This window comes from Musca autumnalis, unplaced genomic scaffold (assembly GCF_047663935.1).
Source record: "Musca autumnalis isolate F117 unplaced genomic scaffold, ASM4766393v1 scaffold_5, whole genome shotgun sequence".
Lineage (NCBI taxonomy): Eukaryota > Metazoa > Arthropoda > Insecta > Diptera > Muscidae > Musca > Musca autumnalis.
In genome coordinates, this window is record NW_027412088.1 from 145,984,201 (window position 1) to 146,007,083 (window position 22,883).

Here is a 22,883-nt window from a genome sequence, read left to right on the forward strand (position 1 = left end):
CAACGACGATTTAATGATAATGTCAGTAATGTAGTGAAATCTGAAATGCGAGAATAAACTGTTGGTGTGAACTGTGTTTGAAATACGTGTTGTAAAAGATATCATGCAAAATACCGCTGAAACAACATGAAGTAAGCATTTTAGAGTTTCAGAATGTGCTAAAGAATTGTTGAGAACTTTATTTGGAAGATTTTTGCAAAAGGTTACTTGGTTCAACTCCCAATAGTTTAGTCGATAGCGACCAGAATCTCAGCAATTATGTAAAATTTTCTATACTTTATAGATTTTGATGCCCTAGATGGAGTTTTTCTTTTGTGGTTTCTTCAAAAGATAAGTTCTACTAGTTTAGAGGTACAATATTGCTAAAGACAGCAAGGCCAAATTCCTATTCGTTTCTGAGATAAAGGCCTGATATATGCAAAAAAGTGAAGAATTAGCCCGGTTTAGATGAGGCCATAAAATCCGAACTGGATCTGACAGGACAAACCCCAACTAGGGTTTTTGTAGTCTAAATATGTACTTTCAAAAAATCGATATCAGAAGTTGTTTGCATTTTCAGTGTTGCATAGTGTTATCAACCGTTAGATAGGCTACGGCACAAACCAAGGTGGGGATCAAGTCCAAATGCGTGTTAACGCTTGGGTACTCACATCTCGGTGTGGGGACGCATAATATTCATCAGGTGTTGAGAGCACCGAGGGGTTAGACCGAAAGGTAGGTGTACCCACGTTAATATCGGCATATATCACAGATGGACAGAACATCTGTCCAGTATACAATGACTATCCGCATGATATGATGCACCCATTTAACTCTCATTTCGTTATGTAAAAAATGTGACTTGGAGTTGGAAGGAATAGGGATGAATACACGTGCTGTGGATGCTACAACAACAACAAGTTACCTACGTCTAGCTCCAATAATTTCTACATCGGACAACACTTTCGGGTGTCTCCCTCGCAAAAGTTCAACGTTTTTTTTAAGTGTAGTTTAAGGGATGTTCGAGGATTGTTTTGAAATTGTTACCGAAAGTAGTCCTGGTGGTCCTGTTTACAGCTATATAAAGTTTTTCGTGAGAACGTCCGTAAATAAAATTGCAACATGTTCCCGGATTAAAGCGAAAATTTTAAATTATTTAAAGATGTGTTCCTGATTGGGTTGCCTCGGTGTATTGTCAGTAAATGAAATGAAGCCACAACATTTATCTATACAACCATTACCGTGCGGAGCATGCCAATTATTTATTTCACAAAGTATTTTAAAATAAAATTGGATTAACTTTTGTTCATTCACAAAAATCAAAAACATGTCGCCAAATAACAAACAAAGAATACCTAACGTCTAAAATCTTTGGGGTATTGTTAAGTCATTGTAGCGAATAATGAGACACAAATAACTAACAAAGTTTATGATAATTCAATTAGTTGGCATTCGATGATCCGCTTTGAATTTATAATGGCATTTACAAATATTTGGCTGTTTCTTTAAATAATATTAACTATTTTTAGAATTAGAGTAAATAAATACTAAGCCAAGTAAATTGAATAAAGAGGATTCAAAAAAGGTCTCCTTCTCCTAAATTAAGAAAATATTCAAAAAGTATTTTCGTTTACGAGTGATAGCAAAGGGATTTGATATATAAACACAAATAAATTATTGGGAATGTCATTGGGAAAAAGTTAATCTATATATATAAAAGAGCTTAGTGATGACTGAGTGAGTGAGTGAGTGAGTGACTGACTGACTGACTGGCATATCATCGCCCAGACGAAACCGCTGAAGCTAGAAAGCTGAAATTTTGACTGTGCGTTGCTGTTGGTGTGTAGGCGTGAGATAAGGCTGGGTTTTTGGAAATTCGACCTAGAAGGGTACGAAAAGTACTAAAAGGTACTAAATATGGTACCCTTTGTATTAGGCAAACGAGAAGAGCTAGAATTCTGAAATTTGGAATGAGGGTAACTGATGGAGAGTTAGAAAGATGTACCAAAGGGTTTTTGGAAATTCGACCTCTAAGTGTACTAAAAGTTACAAAATTTAGTACCAGTTGCATGTTTTGAACGGATTTAGGCAGAAACTTGGAATTTGGTATGTAAATGAAGGCTGGGAAGTTGGATTTATAAAAGGAAATGGTTCAGGAAATTCGTACTCATGTGTACGAAAAGTACTAAATGGTACTAAATTTAGTACAATTTGGATTTGGGTGAAAGGATAGAGCTGGAATCCTGAAATTTGGAACTAAGATTACTGACGGAGTATAGGATTGAGATATGGGGGTAGTTTTGGAAATTCGTACTTATGTGTACGCGAAGTACTAAATGGTACTGAATTTAGTACAACTTGGATTTGGGTGAACGGATAGAGTTCGAAACCTGAAATTTGGAATTAAGTTTACTGTTGGAGTGTAGGATTGAGATAGGTTTGGAAAGTCGTACTTATGGGTATGAAAAGTACTAAATGGTACTAAATTTGGTACAATGGGGATTTGGGTGAACGGATAGAGCTGGAACCTCGAAATTTGGAATTGAGATTACTGTTGGAGTGTAGGATTGAGGTAGTTTTGAAAATTCGTACTCATGGGTACGAAAAGTACTAAATTTAGTACAATTTGGGTTTGGGTGAACGTATGGAGCTGGAAACCTGAAATTTGGAATTAAGATTACTGTTGAAGTGTAGGATTGAGATATGAGGGTTGTTTCAGAAATTCGTGCTTATGTGTACGAAAAGTTCTAAATGGTACTAAATTTGGTACAATAGGGATTTGGGTGAACGAACAGAGCTGGAATCCTGAAATTTGGAATTGAGATTACTCTTGGAGTGTAGGATTGGGGTAGTTTTGGAAATTCGTACTTATGTATGTGTATGAAAGTACTAAATGGTACTAAATTTTACACAATGGGGATTTGGGTGAACGGATAGAGCTTGAATCTCGAAATTTGGAATTGAGATTACTGGTGGCGTTTAGGATTGTGGATGTTTTGGAAATTCGTAATTATGGGTATGAAAAGTACTAAATAGTACTAAATTTAGTACAGTTTGGATTTGGGTGAACGAATAGAGCTTCATTCCTCAAATTTGGACTGAGGGTCACTGATGAAGACTAAGAAAGATGTACCAAAGGGATTTTTGGATACTATGAGTGTACGAAAAGTACAACATTTAGTACAATTTGGATTTGGGTGAACGGATAGAGCTGGAATCCTGCAATTTGGGATTGATATTACTGTTGGAGTGTAGGACTAAGGTAGTTTTGTAAATTCGTATTTATGGATATGAAAAGTACCAAGTGGTACTAAATGTGGTACAATTTGGATTTGGGTGACGGATGGCGCTTGAGTCCTGAAGTTTGAAATTAGGATTACTGTTGGAGTGTAGGACTGAGGTAGTTTTGGAAATTCGTAGCTATGGGTACGAAAAGTACTAAGTGGTACTATCTTTTGTACAATTTGGTATCGGGTGTAGAGCTGAAATTCTACAATTTGTTCCTGGGAAGTGGAGTTGAAATAAGGATATGGTTTCGGAAGTTCTTATTTATGATTTGGGTGAACGGATAGAGCTGGAATCCTGAAGTTTTGAATTAAGATTACTGTAGGAGTGTAGGATTGAGTTAGTTTTGGAGATTCGTACTTATGGGTCCGAAAAGTACTATCTGGTAAACAAAATAGAGCTGGAATCCTGAAGTTTAAAATTAAGATTACTACTGGGGCTGGATTCTTGTTCTAAGAAAATTTGAAATGAAACATATTTCCTTTATAATTTTTTTCATTTTACAGTTTTTTCCTTTATAAAAGTTTGCATTTCACTTTTTCATAGAAACAGAATTGAGCCCCTGGACTGTAGGATTGAGGTAGTTTTGGAAATTCGTACTTATGGGTACGGAAAGCACTAAATTTTGTACAATTTGGATTTTAGTAAACGGATAGAGGTGGAATTAGGAATTAAAATTATTGTTGAATTGTAGGATTGAGGAAATTTTGAAAAGTCGTACGTATGGGTACGAGAAGTACTAAATGCTTCTAAATATGGTACAATATGGATTTGGGTGAACGGATAGAGCTGGAATCCTGAAATTTGGAATTAATATTACTGTATAAGTGTTGGATTCAGGTAGTTTCGGAAATTCGTATTTATGAGTACGAAAAGTACTAAATGCTACTAAATTTGGTACAATTTGGATTTGGGTGAATTAATAGCGCTGGAATCCAGAAATGGAATTACGATTACAGTCGAAGAGTAGGATTCAGGTAGTTTTAAAAAAGTACGAAATGTACTAAATAGTACTAAATTTAGTACAATTTGGATTGTTCTAAATTTGGTACAATTTGGATTTGGTTTAACGGGTAGAGCTGGAATCCTGAAATTTGGAATTAAGATTTAACAGTAATTGAGGATTGAGGTAGTTTAGGAAAATCTTACTTATGGGTACGAACAGCACGAAATGATACTAAGTTTGGTACAATTTGGAATTGGACGAACATATACATCTGGAATCTTGAGATTTTGAATTAGGATTACTGTAATTATTTTGTATTAATGTCAGTGTATGGTTGAGATATGTCGTCGAAATACGTACCATAAGTATACGAAAAGTACTTAATAGTACTCACATTGTTTTTGGGTGTAGGGACAGTGCTGGAATCTGTATTTTTTTGGAGTTAGGCTGAGTATTGCTGTGCAACGTTGATTTCGCTGTTAATGTGTTAGAGTGAGATACGGCTGATCTTTTTGAAAAAAAAAAATAAATATTGATTAAAATTGGTATTAGTGCAACAAAATGTTCAGTATTTGCCATTTCCATATTATATATTGTTTATTTGGTTTTTATATCCTTTCCGCATACGAAGTAGCGGGCATTTTGCTAGTGTATATAATAAAAAACTTCTGTGAGGGACTCTTAAAATTCATTTCATTTCATTTTCACACTTAAAACAATATCAAAGTTCGAGATAGCAACGCCTACCTCCTACAGAAAAAAAAAATAATTTTTATTTTTTACTGAAAAATATATTGATTACATCGAGCTGCCGATTGACATGTGCAAAGGACATAATCAAAAGTGACTGAAATCCTTGCCAAGTATCAGTGTTCGCAAAAAGTAGAAAGCCAGATTTAGAAACTGATTTTTGACATTTGTTTGACGATTATTTGACAATGAAGAAGAAAAAATGAACAAAAACAAAAGCATAAAGCGAACGCTGACAAAAGCTCTGTTCCTTTACGTAAAAGAATCTTCAAGTTTTACCACTTTTTACTCGAAAAGCGTTCCATTACTTCAGACATGTTTCGTTTTGACATTGCTAACAGATCTACTATTTTTCGTTTGTTTACTTTTGTGGTAAAATTGGTCATGAGAGAGCAATTTTTACTGTTTTCTCTTTTACCACTTTTGCCATTAACAAGTAAAGGAGCAAAGTTTTTATTTGTCTATGGTACAAAATAAAGGCTTAACCACAGTTTATACAGTTGGCCATTCAGAGTTCTGTTAACAACATTTGACAACAAACATAATAGATTGTTCATTATTGTGATTTGATTTCCTTTGTATTTTATGTATTTGACAGCAAACTAAATAGTCAGGGCTAACTAGTTTGGGCTGAATGGCCAACTGTATAAACTGTGGGCTTAACTGTAGAAAAAGAGAGTCAGAAGATAGTTCTCTATTTGTAAAAAGATTGAGGGGTCACTTTTCATTAGAGAAGAGTGAAAGAAAATATTGGAACTTAGGCTAACAATGTTATGTCAGTCATCGTGCATTAAATAGTGACGTATGGCTAAAAGGGCTGAATAAGAATTTAGCTTTTTGAACATAAATCATGGTAAATAAAAATGTGATGATAAATAAATAGAAAAAACAACTAATAGAAGACTACAGTCGGATGGGGCCGACCATGTAATACCCTACACTACTTCGTCTGGGCACCATTTTTCCATGAAATTTATTTTTTGTGATTGCGACACGTTATGTTCTTCAAAAAATAAAAATTTGTGTTAGTAAAATAACAAATTGACCAAAGGCATTATAACTTGCTTTCGGTGATTTCGGCCTTTACGATTTTGCTTAGAACCAGCAAGTCTTATGGAAGTGGGACTAAAAACTGTCGTAGCAGTGAAAATTCTGTACAAGACTGACGTTTATGATGTTTTCGTAGGTTTTAACGTTTTTGAGATATAGAAGTTTAAATTGGGACAAGGCACTGACTGTATCGCCTCCATATAAAACAATGTCAGGCACCGTAACTATAAATGAAAACCGCTTACACCTGGGAATTTTTTGCGTAATGTTCATAGACGAGAAAAATCCGAAAGCAAGAAATAATCGCAGAAAGAATTTTAAAATAATTCGCGTCAAGGTTCACATTTTTAGGTTTTCAGAATTTAGCTTAGTCCCAATTTACATTAGGTCATTTTACTTGCGGCAATTGTCTGTTTGTGGGTGAGAGAGGGTGCTAAGAGGCCATATACCTCACCCCTCTCTCCATCAAACTGACAATTGCCGCAAGGAAAATTGCCTTATATAAATATGGACTTAGAAACAGCCAGTCCTATCGAAATGGGACCAAAAAATGTTGTAGAGAATTTTCAGTGCTACAACGTTTTTTTAGTCCAATTTCCATAGAACTTGGGGTTTCCAAGCAAAATTGCGAAAACCAAATATTCCCAATGATGTGAACTTTGACCGCGATTTATTTAATAAGCCCTACTGCATTTTTTTTGTTTTTTGATTTTTCTCATCCATGAACAATGTAGTTTCAGAATCCTCAAAAACTTCCCAGGTGTAAATTACCTTTCATTTGAAGTTAGTTCAGGCGCACCGTGCGAATCGATCATTAAAAAAAAAAACAATATATCGACGTATAACATTACTTTTGACCAACAATTTTAGAACCTCGTAATTGTAATTTGCACAATTAAAAAAAAAAAACTGGGAATTTCTCTATGATGATTGAAAAACTTTTCTATCATGATGCGACATTTTGTAGCATGGAAGGTAAATATAGTTCTTTACAAACAAACCAAAACGATAAAGGAACCTACCTATATATGAAGAAAAGTCAAAACAAATTAATATCGCTGAAGCCAAGGTTTTCACTATTATAATACGCGAACGAATGCAGTGTTTTGTAACAAAGCTCAAAGTTTTGGCTAAAAATGTTTATTTGCGTGGAAGCTATGACCGCGTTAATGAATAAAAATAGGTAAAAACACGTTGAAGCAAAGGAGCTTTTTACGTTGATATTCAACTGCTGTTTAGACCGTTTAAATTACGGATATCTGCCCAAAGTAAAAGTAAAAGAACACAAAATGAAGATTACACTTCTAATGTATCATTTTTTTTTATCTCCACTACATCCACCTTTTATGGATGCTGACATTTTGAATCCAGATTTTAGGAGTTTTTCGTATTTTTGATCTAAATGCGGCGCGCTTTCTGGTATTTCAAAAAGCCAATAGAAGGATTAAAGAACTCGAGATTACGCATAATTTTTTGTATATATTGACTATACAGCATCACAGTAATCTACTGCCAAAGGCCAAAAATGTGTGCAATAATTTTTCTAAAAAACCTTTTTTTTTTGGGGTACAGTATTTACAATATCATTTTGACTGTGCTGGGAGCTCAAGATATTTTAGCTTTTTTACGGTCCGGATCATATAAATCATAGGTCATGAAAATCCATCCAATAGAACGGCGGAAACGGCTACTGCAAAAACAGAAAATATGCGAAAAATATTTTTAAAAATATAGCGGATTTAATTGCGTTTTCTGTGGATCGTTTCCATCTCAATGAAGAAACTGACACATCACTCGCGTTTTTGCGAAAACAGCGGTTTAAAAAAATGTAGTGACATGGGAGCTGTATCCGATTTATGCCAAAAAATAGTGTGTGATGTTACATCCACGATTCTTGATTGATTTTATCGAAACAGGTTTAGATCGATGTATTTTTTTATGGTTGATAGTGAAATCGGATGCGCATAAAAAGTGTATGCAGTTTGTGCAAATTGTAAGCGTTATACAGTTTTTTTGCACACTAAACTTCAGACGATGCTACATCTTAGCATCCAAAGTAAATCCTAGCAAATGTGTACAAATTAAAAGAGAAGTAGTCCCTGTATTGGTAAACCTCAGGCGCACCAAGTGATTTTGAGGATTTCACAATTTACTGGCATTTTAGTTTTATTTCAAGATTATATCCCATATAACGGCATCCAAAATTTATTTGAACGTTCTCCATATCTTCTCCTAGATGTTAGCGTGTATTCGAGAATAGGATAAAAAAATGTTTTTTTCGCACATTTTCTTCAACTATCTCACAAAATAATTTTGAAAAAATATTTTCTCATACAAAAAATTTATAAATTTACTCAATATATTTTTTGTTTTTGCTATAATATGCAAACCGCGGAACAGATTTGTATAGTTTTGGTTTCATTTGTAACTTCGCAATGTTTAGATTACGTACATTAAAACAAGTTGTAAACCACGAATATTTTTCAATTCTTTCTTAATATCCGTGAAAATTTACAACTTTTTCGCTAAAGTTAGGGTACCTCAGTAAACATATAGTCTATATGAAGCCATACATTAACAATGTTTCTCAATATAATTAATAGGGTTTTTATAAGAATTTTTCTTATAATCAGATTTGATACCGCCATAACTTTTGCGTGCAATAAGCATAACTAGTACCTCGAACAGATTTGAGAATGGGATTTTTTCGCAATCCATGTACCAAAAATCGTTCATGTAGCTTCAACAATTTTTGCTTGAGTTGGAGTATTCCCCCAATGGCTCAACTTCATTTATTACCCTCTATTACAGAACTGAAAACGAACTGACAGTGTTGCAAAATTTTACTGATCGCTACCAATATCATGATTTCATCCCGGCGAAGAAAATTATCAATAGGCCTCTCAGTGTTTGAAATGATGCCTTTTTAGCGAAAAACCGAACTCTTTAAGTGTCTAGTATTCCCATATGAATGAGAATCACACTTTTCGGCTTTTCCAAAGAAACACCAAAATCAAAATATTCTGCAACATGTCAGCACGTGTCAACTAAGAATTCGTCGAATTCGGTGAGTTGAAAAGAACATCAACACAGTTGCCTGTGAGGTTGTTGTTGGAATTTTGTTTTTTGTTTGTTTTGTTTATTGTTGAAGATTCAATCTCATTTGATTGCTTCTAATTTTTATACCCTACACCACTATGTGGAAAGGGTATTATAAGTTTGTTTTGGGAAAAATTCATGTAACACCGCGAAATATTCGTCGGAGACCCCCAATGTGGTATACCAATCTTCATATCTCGGCGAGATAAAGCGATTTTGAGATGTGTGTCCGTCCGTCCGTCCGTCCGTCCGTGTGTCCGTCTGTCCATTATAAATTGTAATCAAACTCCAGGCCGCAATTATGGACCGATCGTCACGAAATTTTGTATGGAGGTCGGTTTCACATCAGAATAGATCGCTATTTTAATTGGTGATGATCGTGAAATATTTAGCGGGTGAAATGGACCAGAAACATAATTTTTATCCAATTTTGTAGCTTCTCTGTAGGTCGCAATAATAGTCCGATCGCCTCGAAATTTTAAATAAGGTAAGAGTATATGACAAAGAAGAAGCTTGAAATTTGAGATGGCGATCAGATAGTATTTAGAGGGTTAAATGGACCACAACTTTTGTGTGAAAATTGTGAAAATGTTTAATAAACCGCTTATATCATTGTTCCTGAAAGACACATTCCCCACTCGTAAGTTATATTTGAAAGACGATCTCTTGGCCGTTTAATTGATGTTAATTATGTTGATGAACGTGATCAGATAACAGAGTTACAGCCTAATATATCCAGTTTTTTGTTTGTAGTGTAATCATAAACCCGCTAGATGTCGCAATTATAGCTCAATAATCACGAAATTTTGCACGAGGTAAGAGTTTCGGTTGAAGAAAATGCCTATAATTTTGCATGATGATCTGATATTATTTAGCGGTTGACATACACCATTTCTTTCGTATGAAAAACATACAAATTTTATTTTTGGTTCGTATTTTCATTCCTGGAGGGCATATACCGGCAAAGTAGCCTACATATGGAATAATAACTACCGACCTTTCCCCTGATGCAAATTGCAATAATGTGTCTGCTAGATAACGCACCTACTGCCTGATATATGTATAATGCGTTTTGTGTAGAGAACCACAATTTCCTCTCATGCTACAAATTGACTCTATCATGAGAGAGAAATTTTCAGTTCAGTTGCCAAATTGGATTTTTATACAATGTAGGCTATTTCGGTCCACACCTCCCCCAAAAAAGTTCAAAATTGTTTTCGAAAAATTGTGTGAACGATAACTGGCGAAGTGAGCAATCGATTTCCTCCAAACTTTCCATATATTAGTATTCCTTCCAGATATAGATCGGGTAAGACTTAGGGTACCTCCCATACAAAATTCGGAAAAGGGAAATTTAAGAGTCCTCTCGAATCGTTTTGAATTTTTTTTCAGCAGATTGTACTTGCGCCGCAAATCCGCAAGTTAACTCTCAAGGGGATTTTCTGATTGGTCGAAACTTTACACATCGTATTATTTCATCCAGTCATGTGTCAGGTCGGAATATGGACTATATTGGTCCGTCCTTCGAGTACCTCCCACACAAAACATTGGAAAAGTGCTGTTTGAGGACCCGTATCGGATCTATTTGATTATTATTTTCTTTTTTTGAAGAAAAAGGTTATTTTTACGGTCCCTATTCTGGTCCATTTCCCGGGGTATGTCATACTTCTTGGGATAATAGTCCAAAAGATCCAAATTACAAATCTGAAAAAATAATTCTCAAGTATTTCCAAAACTCTGAATTTAGCTTACTAAAATTGATTTGGTATAGTCCCATATTACGATGCTTACAGATTCCACGTATTTTGAAGCAAACTCGTGTTACAAAATAAATATATTTTTAGAGGCTGGAGGTATATCACCGTTAGCGCAGCTGACTTATACTATCTTCTTTGGTGTGTAATTAAATATGAATAATTTTGCGCTTTAAAAATTTTTTTGAATGCAAAATTTTTGAATGTCTGTACATTGTTAGTTATTTCTACCGGTATAAAATATATATTTTTTTGATATCACAATATATGCCCACAATGACCTATTTTCGAAGCATATGTAAGGTACAAGTGCACAATTTTGGACGATAGATCTTCAATAAACTCCTATTTTTCCTAATCATCAAATATACCAAATTGCATGGTATATATATTTATTTTTTTAGGTGTATTCAAAAAAGGAACCTGATATTCAAAACAATTTGAAGATGTAGCAGGTCAATGCTAATCAATGTGAATTTTCCAATTTTTAGATATTATTTAGAAATGTATAATTTATATATTTTTCCACAAACATCCCAGTAAAGACAAGGGAGGCTTCTCTTATATCAATGGATTCATATTAAGTTATTGATATGTGACCTAGTTTTTATCGCCGAGTCCGAACGGCGTGTCCTAAGTTGCCACTTGTACAGACGTTTTTCATGGCTGAAATACTCAGGAAATATCGCCAACATTACTAAGGCGTATTTTGCCACCGTAGACAATTTGATGGGAATCAGCGTGCAAGGCAGTTGCACATTGCTAATTCCTACAGGTTGTGGTGTAGGGTATCACATGGTCGGCCCCGTCCGACTATAGCCTTTGCTTACTTGTTTTTTTTATTTTTTTTCAAATGGAATATTAAAAAATTTGACTTCTCCTCATATATGTTAGACAGTAGTTACGTTATCTAACCGTTATATTGATGTAATTTTCATCAATGGAGTGGTCAAGAGTTGGTTTTCAAGTTTCACGTTCCTAATTTTTCTTAATATGCCCCACATAATTTAAAATATGCATCAACCATTATATTTAGATATTTTACGACAACAAATTATGGTAAATTTCACCGTCTTAAAACTATCCGATCATTATCCAAAGTTATTGACATTTTCCTTGACAAAACCTCTTACCTTGTACATGAACATATTTGGCTTCAATGGAAATGTCAAGGGTTCCTTCCCGAATATAACTTCTGTGTGTGGAACATATCTTCCAGAAATAAAGTTATTGTCATTATTACCATTATTTGATCTTCATGTTAAATTGCAAGCTTCTTCTTTGTCGTAAACACAGCGCTTACCTAAAATTTCGAGTCGGTCAGACTATAATTGCGACCTACAGCAACAAAATCAGATAAAACAATTTTTTTGGTCTATTTCCTCCCTAAATATTTCAAGATCTTCATTAGTAATAATATGTGTCTATTCTGGTCAGAACCCGATCTCCATACAAAATTTCGTGAAGTTTGGTCCATAATTGCGGCCTGTAGTTTGATTACAATTTTTAATGGACGGACACACATCTCAGAACTCTTTATGTCGTCGAGATATGAAGTTTGGTAAACCACATGGGGGATCTACGACAAATATTTCGCGGTGTTACATGTATTTTTCGAAAAACAAACTTATAATACCCTTTCCACATTGTGGTTTAGAGTATAAAAACCAAAGTTTATTTTAAATAGTAACGCTTTATTTCAACACCTTTACTCTTTTTTTCCAATTCTTGCGGAATAATTTTGCAAAATGTATTTAGTCTACTTGTAAATTGTGTTTGTTGACAACATTGAATGCAATAAATTATCAAGTGACAATCAAAAATCGACATAAAGAGAAAAATAAATGTCTATTAGCCCAACTCGTGGCTTGAAGGTTAGCGATAATGCTTTGAGATTTCTTTTGGTGCCCAACTAACAGAAGTATGATTTTGTCCAAAATAAACTACAAAGACTATTTGCATTGTCAACACAGCGAACAAACAGTTTTCCACAAATAATCATTTTTGAAAACGTTTAGGACATTTGCATTGTAACCCTCAGCGATCATTTATCTATCTACATATGTCCACAATAAATATTTATTACCATGTCTTCCAAGCAGCCAGTAAAAGGGGTAACAAATGACAGCTATTCCTTGCAAACACAAAAAAAAAATTGTTATATTATTATGCTGTTAAGTAGATGACATTCAATTTTGGACAACACCAAAGATGCCATATATTATACGGTTGCTAGTACAACACACAAAGACAACAATAGTGCAATAATGTGAAAAATTTGCATAGACCAATCTTCCATCTTCTTCCAGGAGTGTCAAATGTCTGTTGTCGTAATGTTAAGCATTATTTAAATTGGATCTACGACGATTTGTCAACTCTTGACACTAAATCATTCATTTAACTTCTTGATCCGCAGTTCAATGCCTCTTTGGTGTCGTTCGGTTCTTTTGATTGTCATTGACCGGTGGTTTTCTGTTTTTTATTTCGTTTCAGTGAACTACGTAAAGGAGTCCGTTGCATACAGAGCTATACCAGACGCTGCATGGATCTCCAGCAACGCAATCAATTCAACAAATTGTATCATGGCACTAATCAATTCATACGGGATCTGTGTAACAAGGGTGAATTTCAAGATGGTAAGTGTGAGTTTTGCCTTTGAAAAGAGGAATAAAAAAATGGTTGTGGCATTTTAAATCATTTATCATTTTGTGAAAATTGAGATCTGTACACACATACACAAACATTTAAAACTGCCTTTTGTTAATCAGTTGCTCGAGAGGATAATTAAAAATTAATTGTCTACTTTGTTGTTGATGCTGCTACTGCAGCCGTTGTTCGATTCAATGTAATTTGTGTCAATGAAAGTCAAAAAACTCTCTAAAGGACACTTTAATGGATATTAAGCATTGTTCCGGTCAATTGGTAATTACAAATTAATTACTACCGTCTAGACGGGCAAGGACGGGGTAGGAAAATAGTTTTATTCGTGTTAAATGGGAGTGTTCTGAGATCTTTATATTTAGTAGCAACGAAAAGTATGATAAACGGTTCACATATTTTCTTTTTTAAAAAGAATATATTACGAATTTGTATAAGGACCTGCGATAGGCTGATTATCCCTTTTAATTATCTAATTCTTGTTTTTATGGCAAAAGACAATCCAGCATACTAAAATTTCTTCAGATAATATTACAAAAAAGTTTTAAGCTGCATGTGTAATAACTAGAAAATGATCTAAACGGTATCCCATGGAAAATATTTAATATGTACGCTTATTGTAGGCTTCTCCTGTAGAAGTAGAACATTTTTATAAATATTTTTTGTTTTGGTATTTTTTAAAAGGACACGAAATGGTATGTTGGGATACTATGGGAAATATTTGTATTTTCAAACAAACACAATCTCAAAATATGTATGTAGTTGTGTGCACAGCCCTACTATAAAGTATTTATATTCTTATTCAGGGTAAAATTCTGAGTCGATATAGCCATGTCCGCCTGTCCATCTGTTGTAATGACACTAGCGTCCACGATAATTGAGCTAGAGCGTTATATTTTTGCAAGCGATTGTCTTTTTGCCATAGGTAGGTCAAGTTTGAAGATGGGCAATATCGGCCCACGTTTTGGTATAGCCCCCATATAGCGGTACCTCCCGATTTTCGGTATTTTGATGATCTTAGCTACAATTTTTTACCAAACTACCTGTAATTCGACATTTGAGATTCATAGTGGTCACAAAATATATCCACCAAAAACCGTCAACATAGGTCCATGTTTTGGTGTAGCCCCCATATAACGGTACATCCAGATTTCCGGTATTTTGGGGATTTTGGCAACAATTTCTGACCGAACTACCTCTAATTTGACGTTTGGGGTTACCAGTGGCCACAAAATCTCTCTACCAAAAACTGTGAACATAGGTCCACGTTTTGGTATAACCCCCATATAGCGGTACCCCCCGATTTTTGGTATTTTGAGGATCTTAGCTAATTTTTTTACCAAACTACCTGTAATTTGACATTTGAGATTCATAGTGGTCAAAAAATATATCCACCAAGAACCGTCAACATAGGTCCATGTTTTGCTGTATTTTGGGGATTTTAGCTACAATTTCTTACCGAACTACCTGTAATTTGACATTTGGGGTTACCAGTGGCCACAAAATCTCTCCACCAAAAAACTTGGAACATAGGTCCATGTTTTGGTATAGCCCCCATATAGCGGAACCTGCCGATTTTCCGTATTTTTATGATTATAGCTACAATTTTTACCAACTTAGCTGTAATTTGACATTTGGGGTTCTTAGTGGTCACAAAATATCTCCACCAAAAACCGTGAACATAGGTCCATGTTTTGGTATAGCCCACTTAAACCGGTACTCCCGATTTTCCGTATTTTTGGGATTTTAGCTAAATTTTTTGACCGAACTACCTATAATTTGACGTTAGGGTTTCTCAGTAGCCACAAAACTTCTCCACCAAAAACTGTGAACATGTTCTGGAATATCCTACATGTTCATTGTTCATCCGCTGTCACGGATGTGGGTCATGTCCGGCGGTATTCATACGATATTTATACCTCCGCAACTGCAACAATATGAACACTATATAAACCTGTTTGATTAGCCTGTTGATCTAGAGCTCCTCTTTTGTAAATTTGAAACTCCCTACTTAGATAATGAAGATTTTCACTGACATGCCTGCATAGGGGTACCTACAGATACGAGTATTACATCGCCAACACCTTGTTGTGCTGAAGCGCCTACAAATGCTTAATCTCTTTATGAAAGTGGTCCACCCATGACAAGAAGATAAACCATGTTGCAGATCTTAGGGCTGCATTCTGGTATGTTTTTAAGTTCTTCTATTGCAAGCCACCATTCCTTCCATTCCAAAACTACTTATTGCAGATAGCTGTGGCATGCGCGTATTACTTTTATAGCTTATTTATACCCAGAATTTGGGCTATTTTTACTGGCCGGAATTATTGACCCACCGAATTGCACATTCAGTGGGAGATTCATCTTGCCTTTCCATGTGGTGAGAAGTGTGGCTGTTGACTTCGAGGCAGTTATTTTTGTTGTCCTTACTTGGAAGAACTCAACAAGATCAATGAGATAGACATTCAGTCTGACACAAATATTATCAAGGCTTGTAGAACCTGACACGATGAACGTACAATCACCCTCGTACGTTATTATCTCAGTGTCATCGGGAGGACGTGGTATTGCAGAAATGTAGAAGTTAAACACTTCCGGACATATGGAATGGGGAATTTCCTGCTTCGCGTAACGGGGTTCGAACTTCATGTTCCTGAATTCTGCAAATAACTGGCGGCCACACATATAGATTGTAACTCAGCGTTTCAAACAAGGCCTGAATCTTGTACTTTCAACATCCTGAACAACTTACCATGACTGACCGTATCAAAGGCTTTAGTCAGCTCCAATGCTACAGTTACTGTTCTGTGTAAAGGCCTCTTCTGGTTGAGACCTTGGCTTATACACATATGTAGAAATGGTGTTGATGATCAGAAACTGGGTACCACGCTCTGATACTAACGCCTAAAGAATTTTCGCTACAGGCGACAAAAGTAATATTGCCCCGTATGATCCACCAGAGCTGACATCTTTGCCAGGCTTCAGGGACGAGACCACACCACCATACCCATTTTCAGACATCGATAACGATAAGTTAAGAACTTTGCCCTAGTACTCGACTCCTGTTTAGTTCAGCTGCTTTAGCAACACCATTAAAAATCCGCCAGGTCCGAGCGTTTTGGGAGATTTTGTGCCTCGAATAACATCTGCAACATCACCCGTCGTAAATTATGGTTGTTCCTTCCTATGCTGGAAGAGAAAGCAAACTACGTAAAATCAATAAATTGTCGGCTAAAATAAACCGTGCATTTCTTTTGTCTGTCACGATCACGATAAATACGACAGAAACCCGATCATCATTTTGTTGGTTGGTGAGTTTTCATGGAGATTGTAAGTATCAGTTGGTCTCCCACTAAATTAACGGAATGAAAATTAAAAAAATGTTCGAAAACTGGAAGCTTCGATGTTCGGATATGGACAATTAATAAAAAAATGGGATCTAGTTGTTTGCTGAACTAGGTGATTCCGTGGTTGTGTTTTAGATGTTCAAAACTCAATGATCGTTTTGTAGTTGTATGTGAACTTGGTGTTTGCGTTGTAGTTATTCGGACACCCAGTGTTTATGTTATGGTTGTTCGCGAACTCAGTGCTCTGGAGTTTGTTAGAGCTAATGCTAAGAGCTAACCTCTAAAACATGCTATTGGTACTAACTAGTGGAACAATATCCGAAAGTGGATTGGAACAACATCCGAAAGTGGAGTGGATCAGTTAGCGCACTCAAATGCTCTTTTTCTTTATACACAAATTTTGTCAGGCTACAGTAAGGGGTAATATACATACATATATATACCAGCAAAGGTCCAGACTGGTCTCAACACGGTAAAGTCGAGGATATATTTTGGTTCCCCCCATTTATCGCAATTGAACGTTGATGATGAGCGTATTCATTCGCGAACTACACATAAATAAATAATCCAAAATCTAAAATCCTAGCCAGATTAATTTTTTGTTTAATTTGCATAAATCGCAATCAAAATGTTCTCCTCATTTTATAAAGAAAACTAAGTTGCATATTTTTCAATTTCTTTAAAATGTCCTATTTATAATTTCCTGATGTAGGCAATGATAGCAAGGTCAGCGTGAAACCAAATGAACACAGCAGCTAGCCATATATCAGTACTTAAAGAGAAAAACTTCAAGAAAAAAGAGCTGATATTAATTAGCTTCGGCCGAAAAGCCATTCAATGGCAAAATGCAGTGATTCAATGAATAAATGGATGATTTATTGTTCTTCAATTGCAAGGATTTCTTTTTTTTGCAAATTCTGTATCAATGTAGCTGGACACCGGCCATAACTGAATGCTCACCAGATGTGGTCAGCATATGAATGAAATTCCAATTAAAGGCAAATATGTACATATGTATGTTTGTTTGTATGTAACATGTATGTAGCTTTGCGACTACATATACATATAAGAACAATAGAAAGAAGCTATTTTGTGCAATAAGTAAAGCCATAGACGTCGAGGTGTACATCGTCGAGCAATAAATACACTGTAACATTTTTCAGTAAAAACAAAATGTTGAGAATTCTATCGTCGGTGTTTTGAGGGTTTACGCGAAATTGGTTCACCGAACTACCTGTAATTTGACGTTTTGGGAAAGCCGAAACGTGAGCATCATTCTCATTAACATGAGAATACTAGATGCTTAAAGAGTTCAGGTTTTCACTAGAAAAATCATCATTTCAAAAACTACTCTACCAAACATTTTTCAACATAGGTTCATGTTTCGGTATAGCTCCCATATAACGGCACCTCCCGATTTTCTCTAATTTAAGGATGTTAGCTACATTTTTCACTGAACTACCTGTAATTTAACATTAAAAGTTCCCAGTGCTCACACATTTTTCCACTAAAAACTGTCAGTATAGGTCCATGTTTTGGTATAACGGTACCTCCTGATTTTAGTGATTTTGAGGATATTAGCTAAAAATTGTAACCAAACTTGCCGTAATTTACGATTTGAGGTTCTTAGCGGTCACAACACCTCTCCGCTGAAATTTGTCAATATAGGTCCATATTTCGATATATCCCCCATATACCGGTACCATCCGATTTTAGGTAGTTTGAGAATTTTAATTACGTTTTGTCCGATCTACCTGTCATTTGATATTTGACGTTTAAAGTGGTCACTAAACTTTTCCACCAAAAATTTCCCATTGTCAGGAGTTTAGCTACATTTGTTGACCGCAAACTTTCTCCACCAAAAATTGTCAACATAGGTTCACAATTTGATATAACCCCCATATATAAGTTCCCTCAATCCACACAGTTAAATTTATTTTTCATCAAATTTTCTTTCACTGTAACGCCTACAGACTACATATTCTGTGAAATTCTTTGTCGCATTTTTATTTCTCACACATTTTTTACATTTTCTATGAGAATAGGTAAAACTCAGTTTTCAATACAAGCTTTTCACCATATATTGTACCTAAATACTGCACCACATTTATCTATTCTGATTCAGACTTTTTTAATTTCAAACGACAAATGAACGATTCATTGCTATTGCTGAATCACCTATGAACAGGCAGTATGCAACTGTATTAGTGAGTGCTTGTGTGTATGGACCACTCATTGTCATTGTATCCCACTTTTGTATTGTTTAAATTTTTTGAATTTGTTTCATTATGCTGCTAATGTTTTGTATTTCTTCTTTTGCTTTTTCGTGCTCCTTTGCAAACATCGTCTGCCTGCAGAATACCTGAAGCATGCACCATGCTCACAAAAGGCCAAGAGAGAATTCGAAGTATGTGCCAATCGTTATAAGGAAACAATGCTGTTCCTGAAGCCTAACAACAATCAGGAAAACCATGAAAATATTACCCTCAGTGAGAACATTAAAACGATATGTTGGTAAGTATAGAATGTAACCAATACATACAGTTTGTCAAGTAATTGTTTTTAAACTAAGAAAAAGAACACTTCTCATGCATTAATTAGTGAAAATGACAAATAGTTGTAATAAATATGTCGGGTTTTTTGCAAAAATTGGTTGGTCGACTTGTTTAAGATCAGATTGAACGTATAATTAAAAATTAAGCCATTTAGTTCAACAATAATTACCAAAACTAATAGTTAACATGTAATGCAAGGTGTCATGTTTAATTCTTAAAAAGGATTAACTGCTAACAAGTATCAACAACATTAGGCATGATGTATGCCTACTAAGAGGGTTACCATATGGACCAATGGGTACCAGATCATATTGCATGCAAACAATGTCCTATAGGTCTCAAGCCGGAACTATTTGTCATTTTTCACTAATTAATACATGAAAAGTATTCGTTTTCTTAGGGTGAAAACAATTACTCGACAAACTGTATATCTACTAGACACATACATATATATTTTGCTGGGGTTGAATGGTATATAGATGAAGATACTAATGGAGAAGCACTTCCTAGAAATAGCTGTGTAGCATACAGTGGGTAATGTTTAATATTCTTCTTTCCGGCGGCAGTGAGTTCGGGTCCAAGACACAATTCAAAAGTCGCTTTTAATTTAATTCGCAGGCATATCTTGTTTGCCTGCATTCCACTATCTGCAACGCTTACACCCATATTGTAGCACTACTCAGCTATATTTGCCCGAAAGGTCGGTATTTGCATAATTCTTCAGACGAGTTTGGGAATGAATCTCCGTCGATAGAAAAACGTATTTAACTTCAATTCTCCATTTTGATACACTTTTCAGGCCTTGAAAATTAAAGTTGTACCTAAGCCTTCTTTGTTGTTCAATGCCTTTTTCTGTTACTTTGAAAGTCACCCACTGTATACTTACTTACTTACTTAGCTGGCCCATTACAGAACATTTGTTCTATAAGCCGAACTAAGAAACGATCTCCAATTCTCTCTATTTGCTGCTTAGCTCTATGGAATACCTCGCCATTTCATCTCTTCTGCCACTTGTTTGCTCCATCGATTCCTTGACCTGCCAGTTCTGCATGTACCGCCATGTGGCCCGTATTTATACGCCTTTTTAGCGGGTTCATTATCGCTCATTCTTATGATATGGCCTAGCCAACGCAATCGTTGTATCTCGATACGTTTATCTATACTGATGTCGTTGTATAGCGGATACAGCTCGTGGTTCATAATACGTCGATATTCACCATCAAGGCAGATTGGTCCGTAGATCTTTCGAAGAACTTTTCTCTCAAACACACCAAGCACTGCCTTGTACGCTTGTGCAAGTACCCATGCTTCGGAACCATACATCAGCACGGGTAGTATCAGTAAAGTGTTACTTTTGTTTGACGAGATGTGGCATTGTTTTTAAACTGCTTGCTTAAGCCAAAGTAGCATCTGTTAGCCAATATAATTCTCATTTATTTCACAACTGATGCTGTTTGTTGTGTTTTCAGCGGTGACGAAGTAGACGAAGTCTTTTACTAGCTCAAAATTATAGGAGCCAACTTTAACAGTTGGTCCGAGCTCTATGGACGCATTGCGCGTCCACAGCATCATAGTTAAAGTCATTCTACAAAGCCGTATGAGCTTTGCGGGAATACCAAATTCAGACATGGCTTGGAATACCTTTGAACGTAGGGGACTGTCGAAGGCTATTTTATAATCAACAAAAAGGTGATAGGTGTCGATCTGCATCTCTTGGGTCTTCTCTGGGATTTGCCGCAGGGTAAATATATGGTCAATGGTGGACTTTCCAGGTCTAAAGCCGCATTGGTGTGGTCCAATTATTTCGTTAATCGTTCGCACAATATCCCTGCCACTATCTTGTAGGCAATAGAAAGAAGACTTATGCCCCTATATTTAGAGCATACAGTCTGATCTCCTTTCTTGTGGACGGGAAACAGGATGCTCAGGTTCCAATCGTCGGGTACGCGTTCTTCCTGCCAGATGGTGCTAACTAGCTGATGCACAGATCTTATCAGCGTGTCGCCTTCGGTTTTGAACTGCTCGACTGGTAGGCCATCGGCTGCTGCAGCCTTATAATTCTTCAGTCGGTGTTGTCTTTATCTCATCTTGGCCGGGTGGTGTACATACCATCTTCTGGGATTGGATCTGTGGTATCTTCGTCGTCTTCGGTTCTATTGGATACCATCAGTTTGGAAGAGTGCTCTTTGCATAACCTTAGCACACTATCTGTATCAGTTTTCAAATTACCTTGCTGGTCCCTACAGGAGGATGTGCCTGTACCAAAGCCATAAGTTTGATGTTTCACTCTTTGGTAGAATTTACGGAATTAATTTTGGTTCCTGTACATCTCTCTTCCACTCCCGCTTTTCCCTCTCTCTTTCTTCCCTACGGAAAATATGTTTCTTCTGTCTCCTTTTCTCCCGATACCTCTCTCGTGCGCTACGCGTAACAGCACGACACTCCTGGTCATACCATGGATTCCTTGGAGGTCTCTGGAACCCACGTTTGGATTTTCCGCTGTTTGCGTGGAGTAGGCAATAATTTGCCATTGTGTTGATATGTTATCGGGACGAGGAGTGCTTTCATTAAGCAATTGGGCCAGTTGAGGGGAATATGCTGTGGCTATCTGCTGTGATTGCAGCTTACCGATGTCCAATTTCCGAGTTTTATCTGTTCGTACATTATTTGCAACGTTTAATCTGGTACCCACCTTTGCTGCAACAAGATGGTGGTCCGAGTCTATGTTGGCTCCTTTGAACGATCGAACATCCACCACCCTCAATGAATGTCTTCCATCTATCACAACGTGATCAATTCGATTTCTTGTTCTTTGATCTGGAGACAGCCAGGTGCCCTTATGAATATCGAGATGCTTAAATCTGGTACTGCTAACTACCATGTTTTTTGCCGTTGCGAAGTCTATCAGCCTCATTCCATTGTTCGATGTTTCACTGTGGAGACTGAATTTCCCGACTGTTGGGCCAAAGATATTCCCCTTTCCAATTTTGGCAATAAATTCGCCTAGAATAATTTTAATGGCGGTCATAAATTTATTTTAAGCGCTCGTAAAATATATCTTTGGTCTGTTCGTCCTTGTCTTCAGTGGGAGCATGGTCGCAAATAAAGCTGATGTTGAAGAATTTTGCTTGTAATCGAATTGCAGTGAGTATTTCATTTACTGGGGTGAAGCTGGAGACAAGATGTTTTAACCTCCGACCAACTACAAATCCGCAACCAAACTCATGCTTTGTGTCATGGCAGCTATAAAACAGTGCGTCACCTTTAGGTGTTGTTGTGACGCCTTTCACAATCCATCGTATTTCCTGTATGGCAGTAATGTCGGCCTTGTACTTTTCAAGTACATCTGCCAATGCGTAAACTGCACCTTTGCGACGTTCGTCAACATTAGAGGGGTTTGTTTTTCTTTTCTTTCGTTTTTTCATAGTATTCTGTTTTTTTCTAGGAGAGGGTTACTAAC

The 22,883-nt window shown here is 36.1% G+C and overlaps 1 protein-coding gene across 2 annotated transcripts in view; it reads left to right on the forward strand.

The window, feature by feature from the left end:
- LOC141386549 (uncharacterized) overlaps positions 1–22,883 on the forward strand; it is a 145,494-nt gene that overhangs the window by 116,813 nt on the left and 5,798 nt on the right. For both annotated transcript variants that reach the window (XM_073955237.1, XM_073955238.1), the window contains 2 exons: positions 13,357–13,499; positions 19,226–19,382. In XM_073955237.1, the coding sequence (XP_073811338.1) occupies positions 13,357–13,499; positions 19,226–19,382 (300 nt within the window). The remainder of the gene's footprint in view (positions 1–13,356; positions 13,500–19,225; positions 19,383–22,883) is intronic.